Genomic DNA, 22903 nt, shown 5'->3' on the forward strand with positions numbered 1-22903 from the left:
AACTTGGCACTGGTTTGACAGTAATTTCATATGCTGCATTTTCGGATTGTCATAATCTTCAATGTATTTATTATTTCGGTTCTACACAACCATCGATTGGAGAAAGAGCTTTTTCTTCAGTGAATGCAACAGTTCTTACATATCCAACATATGAAAACTCAAGATTTGGTTCATTTCAAGTTAATGAACATAGTGAAGGAGCATGCGTTATCTACATATTCGTTTTCAAGCTCAAACACATACACAAAGTCGAACACATTTACAAAATCGATGCAAAGTGATTTAACAGAATCCTTTTCTTATATTTTAACAATTTCATTATCATTTATGCATTCATATACTATTCATAAGACTCAAACAAAATCATTTTCATTATTTGTAAGTAATTCAACGTTTTCATATATTGGAACAGAATTTATTTTTTATGATTACACAGTTATTATTTACTCGACATATTGCAATTATTATTCGAATTATTTTACGTATATAAGTTATATTTCAAATGTTTCATCAAATGGAATTACAACTTCAGCTTTAATTGGGATTATTTGTGGATCGTTTGCATTCGTTTTGATGATTATTGGAATTGTTATATTTTTAATTAAAAGTAATGAGAAAAAAGATAAAACAACTTCAAAATTACAATTTAAAGACACAACAACATCAAGCACAAAGCAAAAAGAAGAAGTTGACTTTTTAGAGGAAGATATTATCAACGAAGATGAAGATAATTGGTTATGATACATATGTGTAAAAAAACTAATGTTTACATATTTTGATTTTTTATATAAAAAATATAATTTCGATTCTATTATCCTTTTCATTAAGTTTCAAATTATTTATATTTTTGTGTTATATTTTAGTGAAGGAATTCCTTAATTATAATTATAAATTGTTAGAATCAAATTTATACTAATAAACGCAAGGGAAAAAGAAAAAATTAAGTAGAACCTGTAGACCGACGACAAAATATTAGATAAATCTAAATTCTTATATAGTTTGTTAGCAAATAGAAATTTTAGCATATGTTTATTTCCAAAAATATGAACTAATTAAAACATGTAAAGAAAATCGAGGAAAAAGATTTTTTCGTGCCAACATACTCCTTAGTGAAAATGGGATATTAGGAAAAGTAAATATACATCATTAAATATGTTCTCTATGAATAATAATACTACAGAGTAGGCGTGAGTTATATTACGGTGTTGGTATACAGTTTTTTCACTGCATTTACACACAAACTTTTTTAAATTTGACGGATGATATCTTTAACAGAAGCAAATTTCTCAGTTGAATTACAAATTTATAATTTTCTATTTCAAACTATTTTATTCATTTCAACATCATAACAAAATCTTTTCCAGTCAATGTCGCCATTAAAGTTTACCTTATATTCCCTCAATAGCTTTTGCATATCGCTTTCAGAGATTATCAGTCCAAATGATTCAACGCATCTTCGAAAGTCTCGAGCAGGAATTGATTCAGACTTCATTCCTCTAAAAGGTGTCTCAACTCTTTTGTGCCTTGCAAGTAATTTTTCCCTTAATTGACTTGTAATTCTGAGCACATCAGAGTTTGTTGTAACTTTTTCCACTTTTTGAGTTTGCTTCAAATCGTTTTGTGAAATTTCAATTTCATTCAATTTTGAACACAACCGTTTGTATCGGAATTTTTCGGTTATTCGATGATCGGTAAAATTGTCAACTAATAAATTAATCTCTGATTCCGAAAGATGAAGACCAAAACCAGAAAGTATTGGCATAAGCCGTGATGTAGGAATTGTCCCATTTCCATTAGTGTCATATGGAATGAATATCGTATCTGGAGATATATTTTTTGAGTAAAAAGCAAGTTTAAGTGTCTTTAATATGTTGTTCAATGGTGATTCTGATGGTGTAGATGGTAATGGATCACTTTGTTTGATGCGCTTAAATCCAAATTCATTTATATCTTGACAAAAGTTTTGGTAATTAATCTCACTGTTTTCGGAATTGGAATAAAAGCGAGTCAAAGAAAGAATTTCATCATCTGTAAGTGATAATGGTAATGATAAAAGTATATCTGTAAAAATGGTTTTGGTCACTGTATTTGTATGCCGGGTGTCATAGCCTTTAAACTCGTCTATAAGATTTATTCCTTGTTTTTGTATTAAAGATGCAATTTTTGTAATTATGTCGAGAACAATAGTAGCAGGCTCGACGTACTCTTTCCGTGGTATTATTTGTTTGGGTTTTGGTGGTTCTATTATTGGATCAACAAGTTCAGTAAAATCATCAATATTCACCATTTCATCAGATCCTCGTGCAAACGTTTGCTTAAGAACCGCCTGTTCATTGTTGTTAAGATCAAATTCTACATCCCTTAAAACACTTAGAAGTTGAGAAAATTGAATTTTCCCGGTTCGATTTTTGTCAAACCGTAAAAGTTTCGGTTTGATTTGAATTTGGTGACCGTTAAGGTGATCTTGGAGACGAATTAAAATATCTTCAACTTGAACTTTAGGAGATGCTTGAGGCATTACAAAGTTGAGGAAAGTGAGGTAATCAACATTTCCTTTGCCATCATTGAACTCTTCTTCAATTGACCTAATCTCTGATTGGTCTAATGAAAAATTGTTCATATATAAAACTCTCATAAACCTTTGAGCCGGTATGAGCCCATTTCTGTTAACATCGAATTGCTCAAATTGTGGAAGAATATTGGAATGACGAGATTGAATTTCTTTGGAAAGCTTAAGTAGAACCGAATCAATATCAATTTTTACAGGTGCTTGGGATGGGGTCTTTTTGTTGAGAATAGAAATTGCTCGTTGTACTTCATCATTAAATGTGACATAATCAAATAATGCATTCTCGGTAAAAGCATCAGCAAGTTCAACCATACCTTCAGGGCTAATACTAACATTGAGTGAATTAATGATTCTAACAAATTCTGAAGGTTGAATTCTTCGTTTTTTGTATCGATCAATTGATTGGAAAAGCTGAAATAAATCTTCACCTTGTGATTTGACAGCTTTAGCAATTTGATTTATCATTTCTTGTATTTTATACGGATCAATTGGGGCACCAGAATATTTTGCATCAAGAACTCTTTTAACATCGTTTGCCAATCTTACATATTCAACATAGCCACTAACAGGATTTGTGTATGCCTTACAAACTAATTGTCCAAGTGGAGTAGAACTAATTTCTCGAAGGAAAATAGATGCTGGTACTGAACCATTTCTTTGTCTGTCAAATTGTCTTAAATAATCGATGAGATCAACACCTCTATCTCTAAGAGGCAATCCGAATTCCCTCAATTGGCTTTCATTAAGTTTTGAAGAAGATCCTTTTCGAGAAGCTTCTTCGGCATCTTTAATAAAATCTGCATAAAAAAATGTGTTTCCTTTGATGTATGGTCCTGCCATATCAAAAAATGAGTTATCATCAATATAAAGACCAAGATTTGCAACTAATTTTTTGAACCTTGGAATATCTATTCTTTTTGTTCCTGATGGATCATTTTCTTCTAGGAATTCTGATAAATCGGCTCCTTTTCTTTTTGCTTTATTTTTTAAATTATTTACAAAAATAATGTTTGCTTCCATTTTTGATTTATTTAACGTTCGCTATGAAATAAACCACTGTATTTAAGACGATACACAGGATTCAAAGGCTATCGTTTGTATGGAGGTAAGGCTAAAAGTTGTTGATCTTGGGGACGAAGGAGTAGGCAAAACATCAATCGTTAACAGAGAGTTCAGCGGTTTATTTAAAGAAGAATACCCATCTTCAGGTTTAAAAATCGAAAGTTATCATTTTGATTATCGCTCATCGAAATATATACTTGATATTTGGGAAATGAAGTGCGCAAAAGGATACGAATCATTAATTCCCACATCTTTACACGATGCACATGTAGTTTTTGTGATATTTTCGTTAACTTATGAATCTTCTTTTAATAATATTGATTTCTATGCAAAGCATACTGTAGATAAAGTTTACCTAAATGATGTTGTTACATTTTTAGTTGGCAATAAGTCAGATTTAAAAGAATCTAGAGTAATATCAAAAGAAATTGCAGAAAAAAAAGCGGAAGAATACCATTTTCGCTATATCGAAACAAGCGCATTTACTGGAGAAAATGTAAAAAATCTTTTTGATACTGTTTGCGAAATAATATATCAAAAAAGCATACCAACAGAATCACCTCCCATATGTCCTGATGACATCAGAAGGAGGCGCTTCAGTAGCAGTTGTTATTCTTCACATAGATATCGTTGGTAATAAATCAATTTTAAATAAATTTTCTATACATTCATTTTCTAAAATTTATTACCAACTTTATTATGTGGTCAATTTTTAAGAAATAAATGAGTGTGACAAACCATATCCGAAATAATTTTGTTTTTTCTGGTTTTCAAAAATCAAAACTTTTTGAAAGACAAGAGATTTTGTTGGCAAATTTTATAACCGCCAATCTTGATAGCTAAATATAAACGGCCGAAATGAATGAAAACACTAACTCGATTGTTTGAGCGCATTCTGACCAAAGCTTATCACCAAATCATCCAAGATGACTTGTGCCTATACAATGAGGATTTTAGCCACTTGTTATATTTTAAAAACAATGAAATGAGACAATTGTTCAACCAAGTTGCATCTTCAATATCAAGATTTTATCTATCCAAAAAGCTTTTAACTTTTGTAATGGCTTTTGATACAATTGCATTTTGCATGAGGTTTAAACCTAATAACAATAGGATGAGCATTAATGTAAAATTAATCGATGATTCTATGTCTGACTTACCAAAATCATCAGGAGACCCTGTGTTCCTTATTGGTGCAACTGATAAAATAAGTTCTTATGGTTGGGAACCAATTGAATATCTCAATTCTCAACCAAATTGTGAAATTTTCCCATTAATTGATTTTGATGATGTTTCACTTTATTGGGCCAAAACACAAGATGAAGGTGCAATTAATTTCTCACAATTCTTTTCTTATCCTTCTTCAGAACCAATCAGTGCTCATTTTGTAAAACAAACTTTGAGTAATTCAACATCATGGGGCGAAGAAAGCCAAAACACATAAATTGTTATGTTTTACTTCGAAAAAGCGCACTTGCAAGAAATGCAATCTTGTTTTAAACACATTTTTCTCAATAAAATATTGATGTCTTCCAGCATGTTTATATTAAATTAATATTTTTTTTTTTTTTTTTTTTTTTTTTTTTGATAGAAATTCATTAGTAAAATTAAATTGTACATTAATGAAAATTATTATTGTCCGAAAATAAAATTTTAGCTTTTCTTTATTGATGTATTTCTAAACCGATAGCAAATTTGTTGATAAGTCAAATAAGTATACTAATCTTATTTTCATCATTTTGAATTTATATGATTTTGTTTTATATTTCGAACTATTAGTGCAACTCCATCTTGAAAGCATATAATTGTTCCGTTCCACGCAACAAATGATCGCAAAAGCTATGATTGTGATCAGATCATATTGTATATGAAACCGTTAACTACAAAGAGGTATTCGGAGGTTTTGACACAAACAGACCTCTGTTAATGCGACGGTTATGGTCTTCCTTTTGAAGAATGGCCCAGAAACAAAACAAGCTCAACGAAATCCGTGTTTCCAAGCTCTGCATCAACATCAACCCTGGTTCAGTTGGTGATCAAGTTACACGTGCTTCCCGTGTTATCGAACAATTAACCAAACAAAAGGCTATGCTTGCCCGTTCACACCGTACAATTCCAAAGTTCGGTGTTCGTCGTAATGATAAAATCGCTGCTTATGTTACAGTTCGTGGTCAAAATGCCCTCAAGATCTTAAACGATGCTCTCCAAGTTCACGATTTTGAAATCAGCTCACACTGCTTCTCAAGCACTGGTAACTTTGGTTTCGGTATCAAGGAACACATTGATCTTGGTCTTAAGTATGATCGTGATATTGGTATCCATGGTATGGACCTTTATGTTGTTCTTGAACGCCCAGGTGCACGTGTTGCTAAGAGGAAGCACTGCCGCTCAAGGATTGGTCCAAAGCAAAGGGTTACAAAGGAAGAAGCCAAAGAATGGTATATTCAAAAGTTCCAAGGCACTCTTCTTAAGTAAACTAAATCATCGCTTTTACCTTATCCAAATTATTCTTTGAATATTTTAATTTTTTTGAAACAATTTCCATTTTGAATTTCTTTCAACAAATCCATCTAACTTAATAATTGTATTACCATTTATAAAAGAAATAGTTTCTCTTTTCTTTTCGATAAATCATTTTAAAGAAAAGAAGTAAGAAAAGGAGCAAAAATCTTGTTCAAAAATTCAATGATTTACAAAGATTTTTTTTGAATCGAAAGTGGCATTTGGCCAATGGAAGAGATTGCTCATAATTTTTTACAAGCATTTGCAGTATTAAGATCTAATGATAGTGATGCAATTAACAACATTACTCCAATTATCGAAAATATGTGTTCAAATCTTTTTTCATTAGCTGCATTAACTGCAATAATTCAAACAAATCAAGAAGAATACTTTAGGTTTCAAGCAGTTCTTACATTAAAAATTACCATTCGTAAAACTTGGGCAGAACGTGAAAATAAAGGAGAATTAATACAGCATTTTCTTCAATTAGTCGTTAGGGAACCGAATAGTTTAATTCGTTCAAATTTTATCCATGTAATTGCTTATGCTATTGATGAAGGAACATTACCAATAGCTGTTAATTTTGCAACTTTTGCACTTCAAACAGCAGATCAAGTCCAAATTCATTCTGCTATATTACTTTTAGGTGAACTTATTGGTATTATCAATCCTAGTGATCAACTTACAAGCTTTATCGACAATTTATGTATTTCATCCACCAGTTTTAATAATATTGAAATTTCTATAGATGCGATTCAACTTGCTTTTGACTACCACAGGCCTCCCTATAATATATTAACAGAATCCATACAAAAAATTTGGAGTTTTTCAGTATCATTAATTCCACAACTTATTAATGTTCCCGATAAATTTTGGGAATTATCATCAATTCTTGGCGATGCATATGAAAACGAATGTTCTTTTACTAATTCCGAAGAACTTTTTCCAGTGATCTTTCCATACTTATTAAATCTTAACAAAGATGTTTCCCCTGAAATCAAGACGGGCATTATCTATATCATTGATTCCATTTGTTATGTTGACAACAAATTTATCCTTAATGCGAATGTTTTACAACAATTATTCCAACAATATGTACAAATATCAATCAATGAATTTAATCCAGAAGATGAATTTAATCTTCAAGACATTGATGTTTTTTCCAACATTTGTAAATCATTTTCATCATTTTTACCATTTATTGAATTAGTATTAAATGTAATTCAACAACTTGTTGTTAATGATGCCGGAAAATGTATTTCAGTCTTAATATTAAAACATTGTTATCGAAGAGGACGGAAATATTTAATTGATTATCTTGATGACATTGTTAATATATTATTAGTATCATTAGAATCACCAATAGTTATTACCCGAAATGCGACATTAACATCAATTGAATCATTTATTATGGAATTCCAAATCGATGCACAATGTTATGTTAAATCATTTGAAGATGTAATTATTAAATTACTTAAAGTTAGTCCATCATATGAATTATTAGAGAATTTAACAATGTTAATTAATTTCTCGATGGATTCGGATGAAATTTATGATGAATTATTCCCAATATTATTAAATTTAATAACAAATTCTAATGCAGAAAGTTTAATACATATTTTCCCTACTTTTGCAGTATTAAATCGTTGGTCGAACATTGGTGTTAGAGAACAATTTAATGTTGTTTTAAATATATTACAAAGTGCTATAACAAATCCAAACTTAAGTTTCATTAAACATATGGCAATTGAATGTTTATCTACATTAGCACAATGTAATCCAGATCAATTTGCATCAATATTACCACAATATGTACAATGTTTAATTGAAGGAATGATGTCTAATGATGATACATTAATATGTTCATGTTTGAATTCATTTGGTACATTATTATTATTCGCTACTAAATATATGCAACCTTTTATCGAACAAATAATTCCAATAGTTAATGAATTATGTAATAGAGATAAAACACTTGAAATCCAAATGTTAGCTGAAGAAAAAGATATTAAGAAAAATGGAGTTGATCAATATGATTTCGATACACAAGCATTAGAAACATTTCAATCTTCAGCTTCATTAGAAGTTGCAGGTGGAGCATTTTTAGTCTTTTCATCAATCATTGAACAATTTCCTCAATACTTAGCTAATTGTATTGAAGAATATTATAATAAATTTAGGATATTAACTGATTCAGTGATAACGCAATCGAATGAAAAGGCTTGTAAAGGTTTAATGTTTGTTTGTAATGCAATTAAAACATTAGATTTCAAAGTGCCGGTAATAATTAATAACTTTGTTATTAGTTTATTAAAGATGATCGAAGGAACGAATTCTGATAATGTATTAGAATTAGCAATTACATCTTTAGCTAAGTTAATTATATCTGTTGATCTTCAAACTTTAGGTCAATCTTCAATTGAAATGATAATTAATTTATTAATTGCAATATTACAATGTAATTTATTACCTTTATATGATGATGATGAAGAAGAAGAAAAGTTTTTATCTGATGAATTTTATGCGCCTGTAAATTATTTAATATTTTCATTAATCGAAATTTTAGATCAACAAACATTAACAGTAATATTTACAAATGTAATACCCGAAGTATTACGTTATGCTAAAAGTAATGATATTAATAATCAAACATTTTCATTAGAAATTCTTGAGAAATATTGTGAAAAAGCATTAAATATTACGCCGGACTTTTTACAAAGTATTTTACAATTATCATTAAATGTAATACAAAATAATGAATCAATAGGTTTTTATTGTATTAAAAGATTTGTAACTATTTGTCCCGACTTAATTAAAGCTAATTTGGAACAAATATTACAAATTTCTTCTGCGAAATTGACTGAAAAGAAACGTAAAGTTTCAAGTAAGATTTTGGCTATGTGTGATAACTGTGTAACTGCAATCGGTGCAATAGCTATGAATATATTACAAGATCAATTCCCTCTACAACAATATATGCATATACTATTGGAGAAAATGCCTGCGCAAGTGGACGAGGCTGAAAACCCAGACATGTTCGTCCTGTTTTTTTGGATATTGGAAAAAGGAATAAATGAAATAGTTCCAGACGCTATAGCTGTTCTCGCAAGACTGTTCGCAAGGTCACCTCAACAACTCGCTGAAACTTCTTTAAGTCCCGAAGTTTTACAGAATTTGAAAATTGTTCTGGTGAAATTGTTGAAGCAATGCCAAAATGGTGAAGAAATTTGTAGAAGAGCGCTCGGAAATAATAAAACAAAAATGAGATTGTTACAGGAAATACTCTCGCAATGATTATATATATAAATAATAAAAAGAAATATATTATTTTCGCTTTGTTAATGCTGAAATTATATAGAAAATAATGTGTTATGATATCGAAATCATATTCTGTTAATTCCAAATAAAAAAAATGTCTTCTTTTTTAGGGAATTTCAGTACAATATTTGTAAAAGGCAATGCATTATATGATATATTGATTAAAAATTCTTGATTACTGCATTAGTATTTTTTAATTTGGTATGTTTTTTCTATTATGCATTTCAGAAATTGTTTCTTATTTATGTTCACTAATGCATCTAAAGAAGCTTTGGAAGCAGCAAACCGAACTTATAAAATGTGTGATTACATTGTTGTCATGATAAATTTCTTCCTTTTACCATCATGTTTTGAACATTGCATCATTTATTGATGAAAAATATCCTCTTGAAGGCAAGAAAGCATCACTTATTGTTACATCTGATGGCTCATTAGTTTCATTATATCACCAATTTATATGGTATATTGAAAATTTAAAAAAGATGTTATTTTATAAAGAGAACCAAGATATTTCAAATAGAATTTTATCACCATTTCCAAGCATTACTACGATTTTAAATTATAATGAAAAATTTAATAAACCACAAAAATTAATTTCATTAATGTAAAGCGTAAATAAATCCCCTTACCTGAGGTTATATATGAAAAAGTTGAATGATGTGGAAGGTCAAATTCAGAAAGAAGTCCGATAATTCTATAGTCAAATTTGTGTGAAGGGTGCCCCTTTTCTATTCAAAATGAAACGATATCGTTTTTATGAGTTTTCAAAGTTTTTCAAACATGAATGAATTGGAACTTCTCCAAAGAATTCATCAAGTCATCACTAATTTAAGTAGAGAAAATTTTGCACAATCACTAAGTTCAATACTTGAAACAATTAAATCTCAATATTCATATTCTATTTCCTTAATTATCAGCCAAATTATATCTTCACCATTTACAATTCTGGAGAAAGATTTTAATTTGTATATTGATTTTATGAGAGAAATTGAAAAATTTGAAGAAATTAATAACATTACACCAACAATATTCGAAATATTTAAAGATTTTACTCTAGATGGAGACATACATGACGCAAATTATTTTTTTGGAATCCTATATGAACAAGATTTAATTGATCTTCGCACTATTCAAAGTTTAAAATGTCCATATTTTGCCCATTTTATATCAAAAGAATACCTTAAACCAAGTAATAACGTTCCTTTTACTAGTTATATCATTGACAATTATGAAGAACTTTCAAAGAATGATTGGGAACTTCATAAAAAATATATTAAAGAAGGACATAATCAGGATGAACTTGCAAAGATAATTCGAAATGATGACATAGAAAAACTCCAAGAAATGGCTTCACATCCAAATTTTGATTTTGATCAATATATTGAACCATCACTTTATGAAAGATGTGATGTAATAAATAATGAAAACACTACACTAATTGATTATGCAGCATTTTTCGGCGCGATTAATTGTTTTAAATATTTGTTAATGAATGGTGCAAATGTTGAAGATACAGGTGGATATGCAATTTCAGGTGGAAATTTTGAAATTGTTCATTTATGTGAACAGAATCATTCATCTTTTTATGGAGCGTTTGAATCAGCAATTGTATTTAATCGAAATGATATTTTTTATTATCTATATGAAAATTATTCTAAAGGGAATAAAATTTGTAGACTTAGTAGTCTCGAAGAATTAGGGGTGTATTGTGTTATGTATAACAATTTTGAAATTTTATCATTTCTAATTGAAAAAGGTATGAAAATTAATGAAAAAATTATTGCTCAAATATTAAAAACGGGAAACTTATTCCTCTTTAAATATTTATGTAATGAAAATCAATTTCCAAAAGATGTTTTAATTATGGCATCAGAATCAGGAAATGTTGAACTTGTTCAATATATATTACAAATAAAAAACATAGATATAAATTATAAAAACATTTTTTTGTTTTATTTAAATTTTGTTTTAATATTTCGATGTTTCTCAATATTATTTGGAAATTATTTAAATTATTTTATACAGCACTTATTTATGCATCTAAATTTGGTCATCCAGAATTAGTTAAGTTCCTTCTAAAACAAACTGGAATTGAAATAAATGCTAAAACTATTTCTATATTTAATTTGCAATTTTATGTAAAATAAATTTCATGTTTCAAAATAATATTTGAAATTTAAATGAACTATTTAATACAGCACTTGCACTTGCATCATATAATAATCATTGCGAAGTTACTAAATTACTTCTTGAGCAAAAAGGGATTGATGTTAATTGTAAAAATGATATTTCACTTAATATTATGAAATTTCATATTAATATATGGAATTTATTCAAGTTTTTTGATACGCCAATTAATTTAGCATGTAAAAGAGGTCATATTGATATAGTTAATTTACTTCTGATACAAAAAGGAGTTGATGTAAACCTGCAAAATATTCGTTTATTTGTATTAAAGTTTATTATTATAATTTTTTATTTGAAAATAATATTTGGAAATTATTTGATTTATTTAATACAGCACTTATATGGGCATCATCTAATGGATATTCTGAAATTGTTCAATCTCTTCTTAAATGTGAAAAAATTAATGTTAACATTAAAAGTATTTATATATTTAATATAATATTTTCTTTACAAATTTTCTATTCATCGAAAATATTTGGGGATTATTACATTTATTATTTACTGCATTATTCGGAGCATCTCAATACGGTCATATAAAGATAGTGCAATCACTTCTTGAACATGAAGGAATTGATATTAATTCAAAAGATATTTAATTAATTCATTTAATTTTCATGAAATCAATTTGATGTTATTAAATAATATTTGGAAATTATTCAAATTATTTTATACAGCACTCATATTTGCTGCTCAGAAAGGTAACGTAGAAATAGCTCAATTGCTCCTTTCACAAAATGGAATTGATATTAATGCTAAAGATATTTGTTTGTTTTATTTAAAATTTCTTTTGAATTTATAATGTCTCTCTATAATATTTGGAAATCTTTTAAATTATTTAACACAGCTCTTTCTTGGGCTGCTCAAAATGGTCACACTCAATTTGTTAAATTACTTCTTTCGCAAGAGGAAATAAAAACAAATATCAAAAATATTTATTTGCTGGTTTTAATATTTGTTTTAATATCAAAAAATTTCAAAATAATATTTGGAAATAATTTTTAATACTTCAAACAGCATTTTCACTTGCAACCGAAAATTCACATGATGAAATTGCTAGACTGCTCGATGTAACATCTAATCTCTCTTAATAAAACACAGAGATAACTTTTTTTTATAATTAATTCAATCATTATGATATTCAAAATTTTGTAAAATTATCCAAAATTGCATCTCGATCACAACATCCAAAATAGTTTATCAAGTTTTGCATGCATTTTATTATAAATGTCTAACTATTTCATGAATTTGAACAAAAGATTTTTCCAAACACCTCCTAAATAGTGATTCGTGGACTGTACATGAAATTTGAATATTATTGGAATTGGTCTGAGGTTGTGAATTGATCCATTATTTTAATGCAATCATAAGCGCTGTATTAAACAATTTAAATAATTTCCAAATATTGTTTTGTCTCACATCATTAAAATAAATTTTATCTTTCGCATTAATATCAATTTCTTTTTGTTTTAAAACGTATTCAACAAGTTCAATATTTCCTGATCCAGATGAAAAAACCAAAATATCATGCGGAATTGAATGATTTTTAAGAAAATTTTCAACTAAAAAAATTTTTCCAATAATTACTGCTTCATTAACAACATCATCATTGATTTTCATTCCTTCTTTAAGTAAAAATGAAAATATTTTAAATATTTTAAAAATATCATTTCGATGAAATTTAATTGCTATTTCATAAGCATCTTTAAAAGATGAATGATTTTGCTCACATATATGGATAATTTCTTCATTTCCACCTGCAACTGCATATTCACCTGTATTATTTACATTTGCATTATTCAAAAGTAAATATTTGAAACATTTAATTGATCCAAAGAATGCTGCATAATCAATTAATGTAACATAATAATCATTAATAAATCAACATCTTTCATAAAGGATGATTCAATGGTTTGATTAAAATCAAAATCATTTTGTGATGATATTTCTTGAAGTTGCTATTTCATTTGGATTATGAGCTTTCCTCATTAATTTATTATGTAATTCCCAATCGTTCTTTGAAAGTTCTTCATAATTTACAAAATCATGTTCCCTTAAAATTCCTAATTTTTCTTTAGACATTTAATGTACAAAATAAACATCCTGGTTGTTTTTTACAATGTTTGGTTCAATAAAATCATGTTCCATTTGGTTCAAAAGCCAAAAAAAAGAGTACAGAGCGTGATAAAGAAAGAAAGCAGAAACAAAGGTGTCAAAAGAGAGGATCTCTAGAATGACGCAGATTAAATAATTATTTTTTTAAAAAATAAATTCCTTTAATAATGAAAATTTATTTTCTCTATTGTACAGAGATTATTGAGATTATTATGAAAAATTTCGAAAACGATTTTTTGACAAGATATTTTCATTTTTTTTCTAAGCCCGTATTTGACACGGTTATGAGGCAGTAAAACAACGAATGGATGAAATAAAAAATGAGTTAATGAAAATACAGAGTCGTCCAGAAAACCAAAAATGCGCTGACTGTGGATGTAAAAATCCAGTATGGGCTAGTGTAACATATGGTATTTGGATATGCATTGAATGTGCAGGAAAGCATCGTGCGTTGGGAATTCATAATTCTTTTGTTAGATCGCTGGCATTAGATAAATGGAATGAGTCACAACTAAAAATAATGAGAGTTGGTGGAAATCGTAGAGCAAAAGAATACTTTAAATCTATTGGAATAGAAAACCTCCCAATTGCATCCAAGTACTGTTCAAGGGGAGCACACCAATATGCAAAAAAGCTTAGCAATGAAGCTGGTGAAGCTTTTACAAAGCCCGAACCAATTGAACCAGAAATTCCACAAAGTCAGCCACAACCAAAGATAACAAAATCAGAGTCTGCGCCAATGCCACTTAAAAAGATTGTTTCCAAAGAAACTAAACAAATTCAACAAAGTCAAGATGATCTTCCTTTAATGCTACAACCAACAGTGCAAAAAGGAAACATAAGACAACGCAAGCCAGGAAGCAAAGGACCAAATAGGGTTTCAATCATTAAGCTATCACCAGATAAATCTTTTGATGATCTTCTTGATGAAGAAACGTCCTAAAGAACTTAAGCCTCCAAGCAGTGCAATTTCATTTGCGTACTATGGTCTCGTTATCAAATGAAATTCCGGTAATTTAGAATAAATATTTCTTTTAATATGTTTTGTTATATAACAAGAAATTTTAACAATGCTTTATACGTGCCCTTGGAAAAAAAATTATAATGTTCATATCTCATTGAAATTTGAAATGATTAATCATTAAAATAATTTTGAATACCCTTCAACCCATTCTAAAATATTCTAGAAACATTTCTAAATGGTGCTTATATCCATAAAGTTAAAATATTTCTTCTTCAATAAAACTTTAATTTGTTAAGTGTTTATCTGAAAAGTGCTAAAAATGTCGAACGAAGTGAGAAATACAAGCGCTTTTCCTCCGCCACCAGATGAATATAAGGCTTTTACTTCAGAAGAAAAGATTGAGTCTATTCAGCCGCCATTCCCTCCATCAGGACCAATAAAGGTTTTTGGCCAAAATCAAACAGAAGAACAAGTTCAAACATTGGAAGAACAAGGAATTCCAGTTCTTTACGACGAAAGTCAACCATCTCTACTTGAACTTAAAAAACTTAATCATAAAATCCTATTTGCATTTCAAAAATTAGTCGGAATTATAGCCGAAGGTAATGAATCAACTGACGAATGCCTTGAACATATAAAACATTTATTCCTAAATGCACATTATATTTTACACAAATTAAGATCTATTCAGGCATACGAACATATGCACTATTGTCTACAAGAACAGACAAGGCAGCTCGATGCGTTCAAGCAAGATTTTGATGCAAAACTTGAAGAAATTTCACACTTAACCCCACCATAGATATCAAAAATTAAATTTGGCTTAATGTTAATATCCACTTCTAATAAATAAACAGACATCCCCAATATTACTATTTTGCTTGAATTATGTCTTTTTTAATTTGTTTTAAATAATTTCCTTTCAATTTTTTATTGTCATTATCAAAGCGGATAATAATTGGGTAGATAAAGGCTAGCTGTTGCCATGGTATGGATGCTGCTAATGACATTTTTCCAGTATTTCAGAAAGAAAAATCATTTTGGGGCATCCCGCATAACCGTTCTTGATGGAAGTCTCTTTTATTTGAAGCCCTTGCGTGAAATCGTTTTTTTATTATGTCAGTTATAGGTATTGATTTAGGTACAACATACAGTTGTGTTGGTGTTTTCAGATACAATCGTGTTGATATTATAGCGAATGATATGGGTAATCGTACAACACCATCTTATGTTGCATTTACAGAAGAAGTAAGACTTGTTGGTGATGCCGCAAAGAACCAAGCAGCCATGAATCCAACAAATACAGTATTTGATGCCAAGCGTATGATAGGACGTAAATTTAGTGATCCAGTTGTTCAAAAAGATATGCAACATTGGCCATTCAAAGTCGTTCGTGGTGAAGTAGATCGTCCAAGAATTCAAGTTCAATGGAAAGGTGAAACGAAACAATTCTATCCGGAAGAAATCTCAGCTATGGTGTTAGGTAAAATGAAAGAAATTGCAGAAAGTCAACTTACAGACAAAGTCAAAGATGCGGTTATTACAGTTCCCGCATATTTCAATGATGCCCAACGTCAAGCCACAAAAGATGCATGTGTCATTGCAGGATTAAATGTTCTTCGTATTGTTGATGAGCCAATAGCGGCTGCAATTGCATTTGGCTTTAATGAGATATACGGTTCAAAGCGTCATGTTTTAGTCTTCGATCTTGGCGGCGGTACATTTGATGTTTCATTACTTGACATCGATGGCGACATGTTCGAAGTTCGTGCCACAGCAGGCGATACACATCTTGGCGGCGAAGACTTCGATAATCGTATGGTTAATTACTTTGCAGATCGATTCCAAAAGAAGTTCAAATGCGACTTACGACAATCGCCACGTGCATTACGTACATTACGAGCAGCATGCGAACGATCTAAGCGAACATTATCCACAGCCACATCCGCATCCATTGTTTGTGACTCATTATATGAAGGCCACGACTTTGTGGATAACATTTCACGTGCAATGTTCGAGAACTTAAATGATGAATTGTTCAGATCGACGATGACACCAGTTGCACAAGTATTAAGGGATGCGAACATGTCGAAGTCAGACGTCACAGATATAGTTTTAGTTGGAGGTTCATCACGTATTCCACGTGTTCAACAATTGTTACAAGACTTCTTCAATGGCAAGCAGCCATGCCGTGGCGTTGATCTGGATGAAGCAGTTGCATATGGTGCAGCATTACAAGCAGCAATTATCAAAGGCAATATCTTCAAAATTCCCTGTAACTTAGATGTTGTACCACTTTCATTAGGTATCGAAACAGCGGGCGGAATGATGACAGTGCTCATTCCACGTAATACAACAATTCCAATAAAGAAGTCAAATGTCTTCACAACGTTCTCAGATAATCAGCCCGCAGTTACAATCAAAGTTTATGAAGGAGAACGTTCTCGAACATGCGACAACAACTTACTTGGTACATTCGATTTAACAGGCATTCCGCCAGCGCCACGCGGCGTACCACAGATTGAAGTTACATTCGATGTTGACGCGGATGGTATTATGAACGTTTCGGCACAAGATAAGTCGACAGGTAACGTGAAGAAGATCACGATTAAGAATGAGAAAGGACGTCTTTCACAAGCAGATATCGATAAAATGGTTGCAGACGCAGAAAAGTACAAAGCACAAGATGAAGAAGTGCGTAAGAAAGTCGAAGCGAAGAATGCACTTGAAGATGTACGTAACTCATCAAATCAAGAACAGTTTGCTAAACGATAAGGAATCAAACAATGATAAACTCAAATATATTTGCTAAATAAACGTTGACGTAATTACATTCGAAGCCAAATAATGTTAGTTGTGCAATATCTTTATCAATATACAGCAGCAGTGCGCATAATGTGGAAATGGGTCAAATAGTGATTCATTAGGATCATTTGAAATTAAATAAATGTTAAACATAGAAATATTTTATAAAAAGATATAAAAATATTCTCAAAAAAATATGATCATAAAGAGGTTCAAATTATAAACAAAAACGATCGGATTCAATTTAATTAGTTTTCAAAAAGTTTTATCGTATCACATAAATGATTTTTGAATACTCGAATTCAATACTTTACATAAAAATGCCTCAAAGCCTGATTTAAATCTGATGGAAAACCCAATAACAAATGATAATGAAAAGATCAAGTTATTACATAAAACCATTATTTGTATGAACAAGGATAATATTTCTCAGTCATCACGTGTAATTATTAATATGTTTGACTTTAATCATCCATATTCTTTTAATTTAATAATTAGTCAAATAATATTTTCAGTCTTTGTTACAAAGAAAGACTTTAATATATATTTTGATTTCATGAAGGAAATTGAATCATTTGAAGAAACAAACAAAGTTAAATACAAAATAATTTATGTTTTTAAGAATTTCCTTCTTTATAAAAAATCACGAGAATCAAATTTTCTTCTCTATCAAATGGTTGCACATAACTTAATAGAACTAAAATCTTTTAGATATGAAACTATTTCATATTTTGTGCATTATATGTCTGAAGAAGAAATTTCAAAATTACCTTTTGATTATCGAAAACTCATTGAAGAACATTATGAAGAGCTTTCAAAGAATGATTGGGAACTTCATAAGAAATTAAGTGAAGAAGGAAACAATTCAAGTGAAATAGCGAAAATAATTCGAAATGATGAAATAGAAAAACTTCAAGAAATATCATCACAAGAAAACTTTAATTTTAATCAAACAATTGAACCATCACTTTATGAAAGATATTCATTCATTAATCAAGAAAATGTTACATTAATTGATTATGCAGCATTTTTTGGATCAATTAATTGTTTTAAATTTTTGTTAATGAATGGTTCTAAGTTTAATAATTTTACAGGAAAATATGCAGTTGCAGGTGGAAATAAAGAAATCATTCATTTATGTGAACAAAACCATTCACCATTTGCAGGTGCTTCTGAAATAGCAATTAAATTTCATCAAAATGATATCTTTCATTATCTTTATGAAAATAAAATTGGGAAAATTAATTGTTTGGAAGAATTAGGAAGAAAATGCATTTCAAATTATAACCATGAACTTTTATCTTTTTTAGAAAAAGAAGGAATGGAAGTTACTAATGATATTATTAATGAAGCAGCAAAAATTGGAAATATATATCTCATTAAATATTTTCTTCAGAATAAGGAAATCCCAAAAAATATTATAGTTTTTGCTTCAAAATCTGGAAACATTGAACTTGTTGATTATTTTTTAAACCAAAAAGGAATTAAAGTTAATACAAAAGGAATTTAATTTAACAACATCGAAATTATTTTAATAATTTGAAACACCACTCCATTTAGCAATTGAAAATGGAAATATAGAAATTGTTAAATTATTATTAGAACAAAAAGGAATTGATGTTAATTTAAAAAATATTTATTTACATCATTTATGGTTTATTTGAATAACTTGTTATTTATATTTATGATTTTGGATTGAATTTAATAATTTCTGATTTATTAATATAATTTGAAATTTATTTTAATTAAAAGAAATTTATTTTGTTGACTTGAAATTTATTCTAATTAATTGAAATTTGTTTTAATATTTTGAAATTTTTTACTATCATTTGACAATTATTTTTTTGGTAATTTGAAACTCCTCTTCATGAAGCAGCTAAAAAAGGTAACATAGAAATTGTTAAATCACTTTTAGAACAAGAAGGGATTGATATTAATTTAAGGGTATTGATATTAATATTTTTTGCAAAAAATATTTTAATGTTTTACATGAAATTTATTTTTATAATTTCTAATATCAAAATAATATTTGGAAATAATTGAAAATATTTCGAACAGCATTTATGTTAGCAGCTAGAAAAGGTCATATAGAAATAGTTAAATTACTTTTCGGAAAAGAAAGAATTGATATTAATGTTAAAGATATTTATTTATTTTATTTAATGTTTATTTTAATAATTTGATATTTTAAAACAATATTTGGAAAATATTTAAACTATTTGATACAGCACTTATTTGTGCATCTTCAAATGGTTATACAGAAATAGTTAAATTCCTTCTTGAACAAGAAGGAATTGATAATAATGCTAAAAATATTTATTTGTTTTATTTAAAATTTATTTTAATCATTTGATATTTCAAAATAATATTTGGAAATTATTTAAATTATTTAAAACAGCACTTATTTTAGCGTCTAAAAATGGTTATACAGAAATCATTAAATTATTGGAACAAAAATATATTTTTAAATAAGATTTTAATATTTATTTAAGAAAGAGTTTGTATTCTTATTAAGGAGGTACTTTTTTTTAATATGTTTATAAAAACTAAATATATAATATTATTTCTAGCTTTTTTCTTAAGTTACCATCCAAAGAAAGAGGATTTGTAAAGAATATAATGAAAGTTTGAATTATTTGATTACAATAAAAAATAATGTAAGTATTGGAATGTAGACTTACTTTATAAATCATAAACAAATTAATTTTTATTTTTAATAAATAAATGATATTTTAGGTTGTTCTTCCATGGGTAACCACAGATATTAAGTTTCTTGAGTATATATTAAATTAGTTAATATGTTTTAATATAAAAAGATTGGTATAAACACTGCAAGCATTAATTAGTTTAATTTCCACAATGAAATTCATGGAAATTTTATCACAAATCTTTTGGAATCAAAATCTGCAGGATTTGCTTTTACACTTTTCAAAAACTCAAATGCAAATAATTTAAGGTCAATTGACATTTAATTAGAAATCATTTGAAACCGTTTTTCTAAAAAACATATTTGAATGATTTACAAAATGACCGTTATCCTCCGAAAAGTGCTACTTTTGATCAGATGATGGAAAGGTGCAAATCAATTACAGCCGAAATTAGACAAAAACAAATTGCTTGTGCATTTGCTGTTCCAGTTGAACAGTTTCGAGATCAATTAGAAGGTTATGACGAAATTGTAAAAAAACCAATGGATTTGTCGACAGTTGAAGATAAATTAAAAAATCAAAAATACCGCAATACGAGCGAGTGGTATGAAGATATGCGTCTTGTTTTTCAAAACGCTATTGATTACTACCCCGAAGGAGATTCATTATCACTAATTGCAATTTATCTTTTAGATGTTTTTGAAAAAATGGCTATAGGCCTAAACATAGAGACAGACCAAGCTTGGGTTGATGAAGTCAACCGAGTTTCTAACAAACTTTCAAAATTAATTGGATCTCCTCCATCTGCTCAAAAGTCAACACAACTCATCTCAGAACTACGTCAAAAGTCAGCACAGATAGCAACGCCTAAGCCTCAGGAAATACCTGCAATTGTCGACAAACTTAATAATATCGTCAACGATGATGACCAACGAGAAATTGTCTTTGCGATATTGAGGGACATACAAGACATGCCAATAGAGGAGGCGGCAAGTAAACCTATAGACCTTGAGAAGCTTTCGCCAGCTGCCATGAAAACTTTAATATATTTTTCGCAGACATTATAAATTAGAATATGTAAAGAAGAAAAAAAATTACATAAGCTTGTTTCAAGCTTTCGAATTTAGAATGATTTTTTTCAAAACTTTTGTCTTTCTCGAAATTGACAATTTACTTTTTCAATAATCGAATCATTGTTTTTTCATTATGAATTCGAAAGACATGCTTAAAGTAGTATTTATAATTATGGTTTAAGTTCAAAATTGTTTAACGGAATTTTTTGCCGTTGACTTGATGTTTTTCTTTTCGAGACACTTTCCATTACAAAATAACCCATTGAATTTGTTGAAAAGTGACGAGGGCGCCTTGTGAGTGATAAATAAATGACAAAACCGAAAGCACTGAAATTTGTAAATTAGTCAAATTCTCCAGCGATGGCAACAGACGCAAACCTTGTGTCTTGGCTTGGAATTTTACCGCAGATACCAAAAGAATATAAGTCCACAGAAATGTTCGATTTCGAATATCAAGAAGATTTTCCACTACAATTCAATGAAGAACCAATTAATTCAGAACAAATGCTTTTATCAAAAAATCCAAAGTTTGAAAATCCTTTCTACCTTGGCGCTTATTTGTGCTTTTGCCCTGGTCTTTATCCCAAACGATTATATACGGCAATTTTTGCAAATTCAAGGTTATCTAGAACACTTTTATTTTACTTTTATTCAGCAGTCAACTTAGAATTCGTGTCTATTTACGAAGCAGCATATTTACTCCTATCAAGAATTGCATTTCCAAATGATTTAGAAAATTTACGTACAATGTTCGAAGCAGCAAGTGATGCATATCACACAGCAAATCCATATTGTCAACTTTCTCGTAATGAGATATTTAGACTATTTATTGTTTTCATTTTATTTTCAACAGCTCACTTAAGATCAGGAATAATGTCTTTCCAGGAATTCTCTGATTACCTTTCCAATGTACAGATTACAAGTAACGAGAAACAGAAGCTTTACAAGCAATTATGTGATAATCCAATTCCTCTCTTTTTGACATTTAGATTAACATGTGATGAACCTGATTCGAGCAGATCCGGATTTTTGAAGAAGACAGGTAATATTCTCTCCAAGAAAAAGAGATTTTACATGATTGATAAATTTAAATTACTTGCATATGATGCCTCCAAAAAGAACCTATTGGAAGAGATACCTTTGGAGGGTGTTCAGGCAGAGTATATTGATCAAGCATCAAATAAAAGATATTTATCTCTTCGACTTCCAGAAGGTCATGACGTTGGGTACAAACTTAAGAATGCGAATACTAACAAAGATGCTAGTTTATCCATGGATTTATGTCTTTTTTCCTGGGCTGAAGATATAAATTATGTATCGTTCCTTGCTCTCCTCCATCGGTTGCTTAACGAATGATAGAATTAAGAGAGCGAATGTAATCCTTTAAACATTTCATGCCAACATTTTTTGCGATAAATCTTTTTGATTTAAAATCAACCAATTAATATCCATTAACTAAGATCATAAAAGGCAATTATTCGTTTTTTGAGGTAATAGTCAATATTTATAGCAAATATTTGAAGATATTTTTTTATGAGTTTTTTTAACTGTAAAATAACGTTAAGTTCTAGTTTTGTCACTTTTGTTTATTCCGCAGCCGAAAGATTTCTTAAATGGGTGAAGCCTTTGATCGCAATAATTATATCTTACATGAATTTTTTCC

The 22903-nt window shown here is 29.1% G+C and overlaps 9 protein-coding genes across 9 annotated transcripts; 8 read left to right on the top strand and 1 right to left on the bottom strand.

Moving 5' to 3' along the window:
• Positions 1-1318: 1318 nt before the first annotated feature.
• On the bottom strand, positions 1319-3409 carry GO595_005799 (EF hand family protein; the record flags this gene model as incomplete). Its single annotated transcript, XM_067919082.1, has 1 exon — positions 1319-3409. The coding sequence occupies one exon, from the start codon at positions 3407-3409 to the stop codon at positions 1319-1321; it is 2091 nt and encodes a 696-aa protein (XP_067773835.1).
• A 1282-nt stretch (positions 3410-4691) lies between these two features.
• On the top strand, positions 4692-5075 carry GO595_005800 (uncharacterized protein; the record flags this gene model as incomplete). The annotated part of the gene is made up of 1 exon (XM_067919083.1): positions 4692-5075. One exon carries the CDS (start codon positions 4692-4694, stop codon positions 5073-5075), a length of 384 nt encoding a protein of 127 aa, XP_067773836.1.
• Positions 5076-5587: 512 nt separating this feature from the next.
• Positions 5588-6106, top strand: GO595_005801 (60S ribosomal protein L11; the record flags this gene model as incomplete). Its single annotated transcript, XM_067919084.1, has 1 exon — positions 5588-6106. The coding sequence occupies one exon, from the start codon at positions 5588-5590 to the stop codon at positions 6104-6106; it is 519 nt and encodes a 172-aa protein (XP_067773837.1).
• A 255-nt stretch (positions 6107-6361) lies between these two features.
• Positions 6362-9427, top strand: GO595_005802 (uncharacterized protein; the record flags this gene model as incomplete). The annotated part of the gene is made up of 1 exon (XM_067919085.1): positions 6362-9427. One exon carries the CDS (start codon positions 6362-6364, stop codon positions 9425-9427), a length of 3066 nt encoding a protein of 1021 aa, XP_067773838.1.
• Positions 9428-14054: 4627 nt separating this feature from the next.
• On the top strand, positions 14055-14693 carry GO595_005803 (GTP-ase activating protein for Arf; the record flags this gene model as incomplete). The annotated part of the gene is made up of 1 exon (XM_067919087.1): positions 14055-14693. The coding sequence occupies one exon, from the start codon at positions 14055-14057 to the stop codon at positions 14691-14693; it is 639 nt and encodes a 212-aa protein (XP_067773839.1).
• A 340-nt stretch (positions 14694-15033) lies between these two features.
• GO595_005804 (mediator of RNA polymerase II transcription subunit 7-like) lies at positions 15034-15516 on the top strand (the record flags this gene model as incomplete). Its single annotated transcript, XM_067919088.1, has 1 exon — positions 15034-15516. The coding sequence occupies one exon, from the start codon at positions 15034-15036 to the stop codon at positions 15514-15516; it is 483 nt and encodes a 160-aa protein (XP_067773840.1).
• A 314-nt stretch (positions 15517-15830) lies between these two features.
• Positions 15831-17489, top strand: GO595_005805 (cytoplasmic heat shock protein 70; the record flags this gene model as incomplete). The annotated part of the gene is made up of 1 exon (XM_067919089.1): positions 15831-17489. One exon carries the CDS (start codon positions 15831-15833, stop codon positions 17487-17489), a length of 1659 nt encoding a protein of 552 aa, XP_067773841.1.
• Positions 17490-20583: 3094 nt separating this feature from the next.
• On the top strand, positions 20584-21234 carry GO595_005806 (Bromodomain containing protein; the record flags this gene model as incomplete). Its single annotated transcript, XM_067919090.1, has 1 exon — positions 20584-21234. The coding sequence occupies one exon, from the start codon at positions 20584-20586 to the stop codon at positions 21232-21234; it is 651 nt and encodes a 216-aa protein (XP_067773842.1).
• Positions 21235-21600: 366 nt separating this feature from the next.
• Positions 21601-22596, top strand: GO595_005807 (uncharacterized protein; the record flags this gene model as incomplete). The annotated part of the gene is made up of 1 exon (XM_067919091.1): positions 21601-22596. The coding sequence occupies one exon, from the start codon at positions 21601-21603 to the stop codon at positions 22594-22596; it is 996 nt and encodes a 331-aa protein (XP_067773843.1).
• Positions 22597-22903: the final 307 nt, after the last annotated feature.

The sequence above is a fragment of the Histomonas meleagridis genome, assembly GCF_020186115.1.
Source record: "Histomonas meleagridis strain 2922-C6/04-10x chromosome Unknown contig_4, whole genome shotgun sequence".
Classification (NCBI taxonomy): Eukaryota; Parabasalia; order Tritrichomonadida; family Dientamoebidae; genus Histomonas; species Histomonas meleagridis.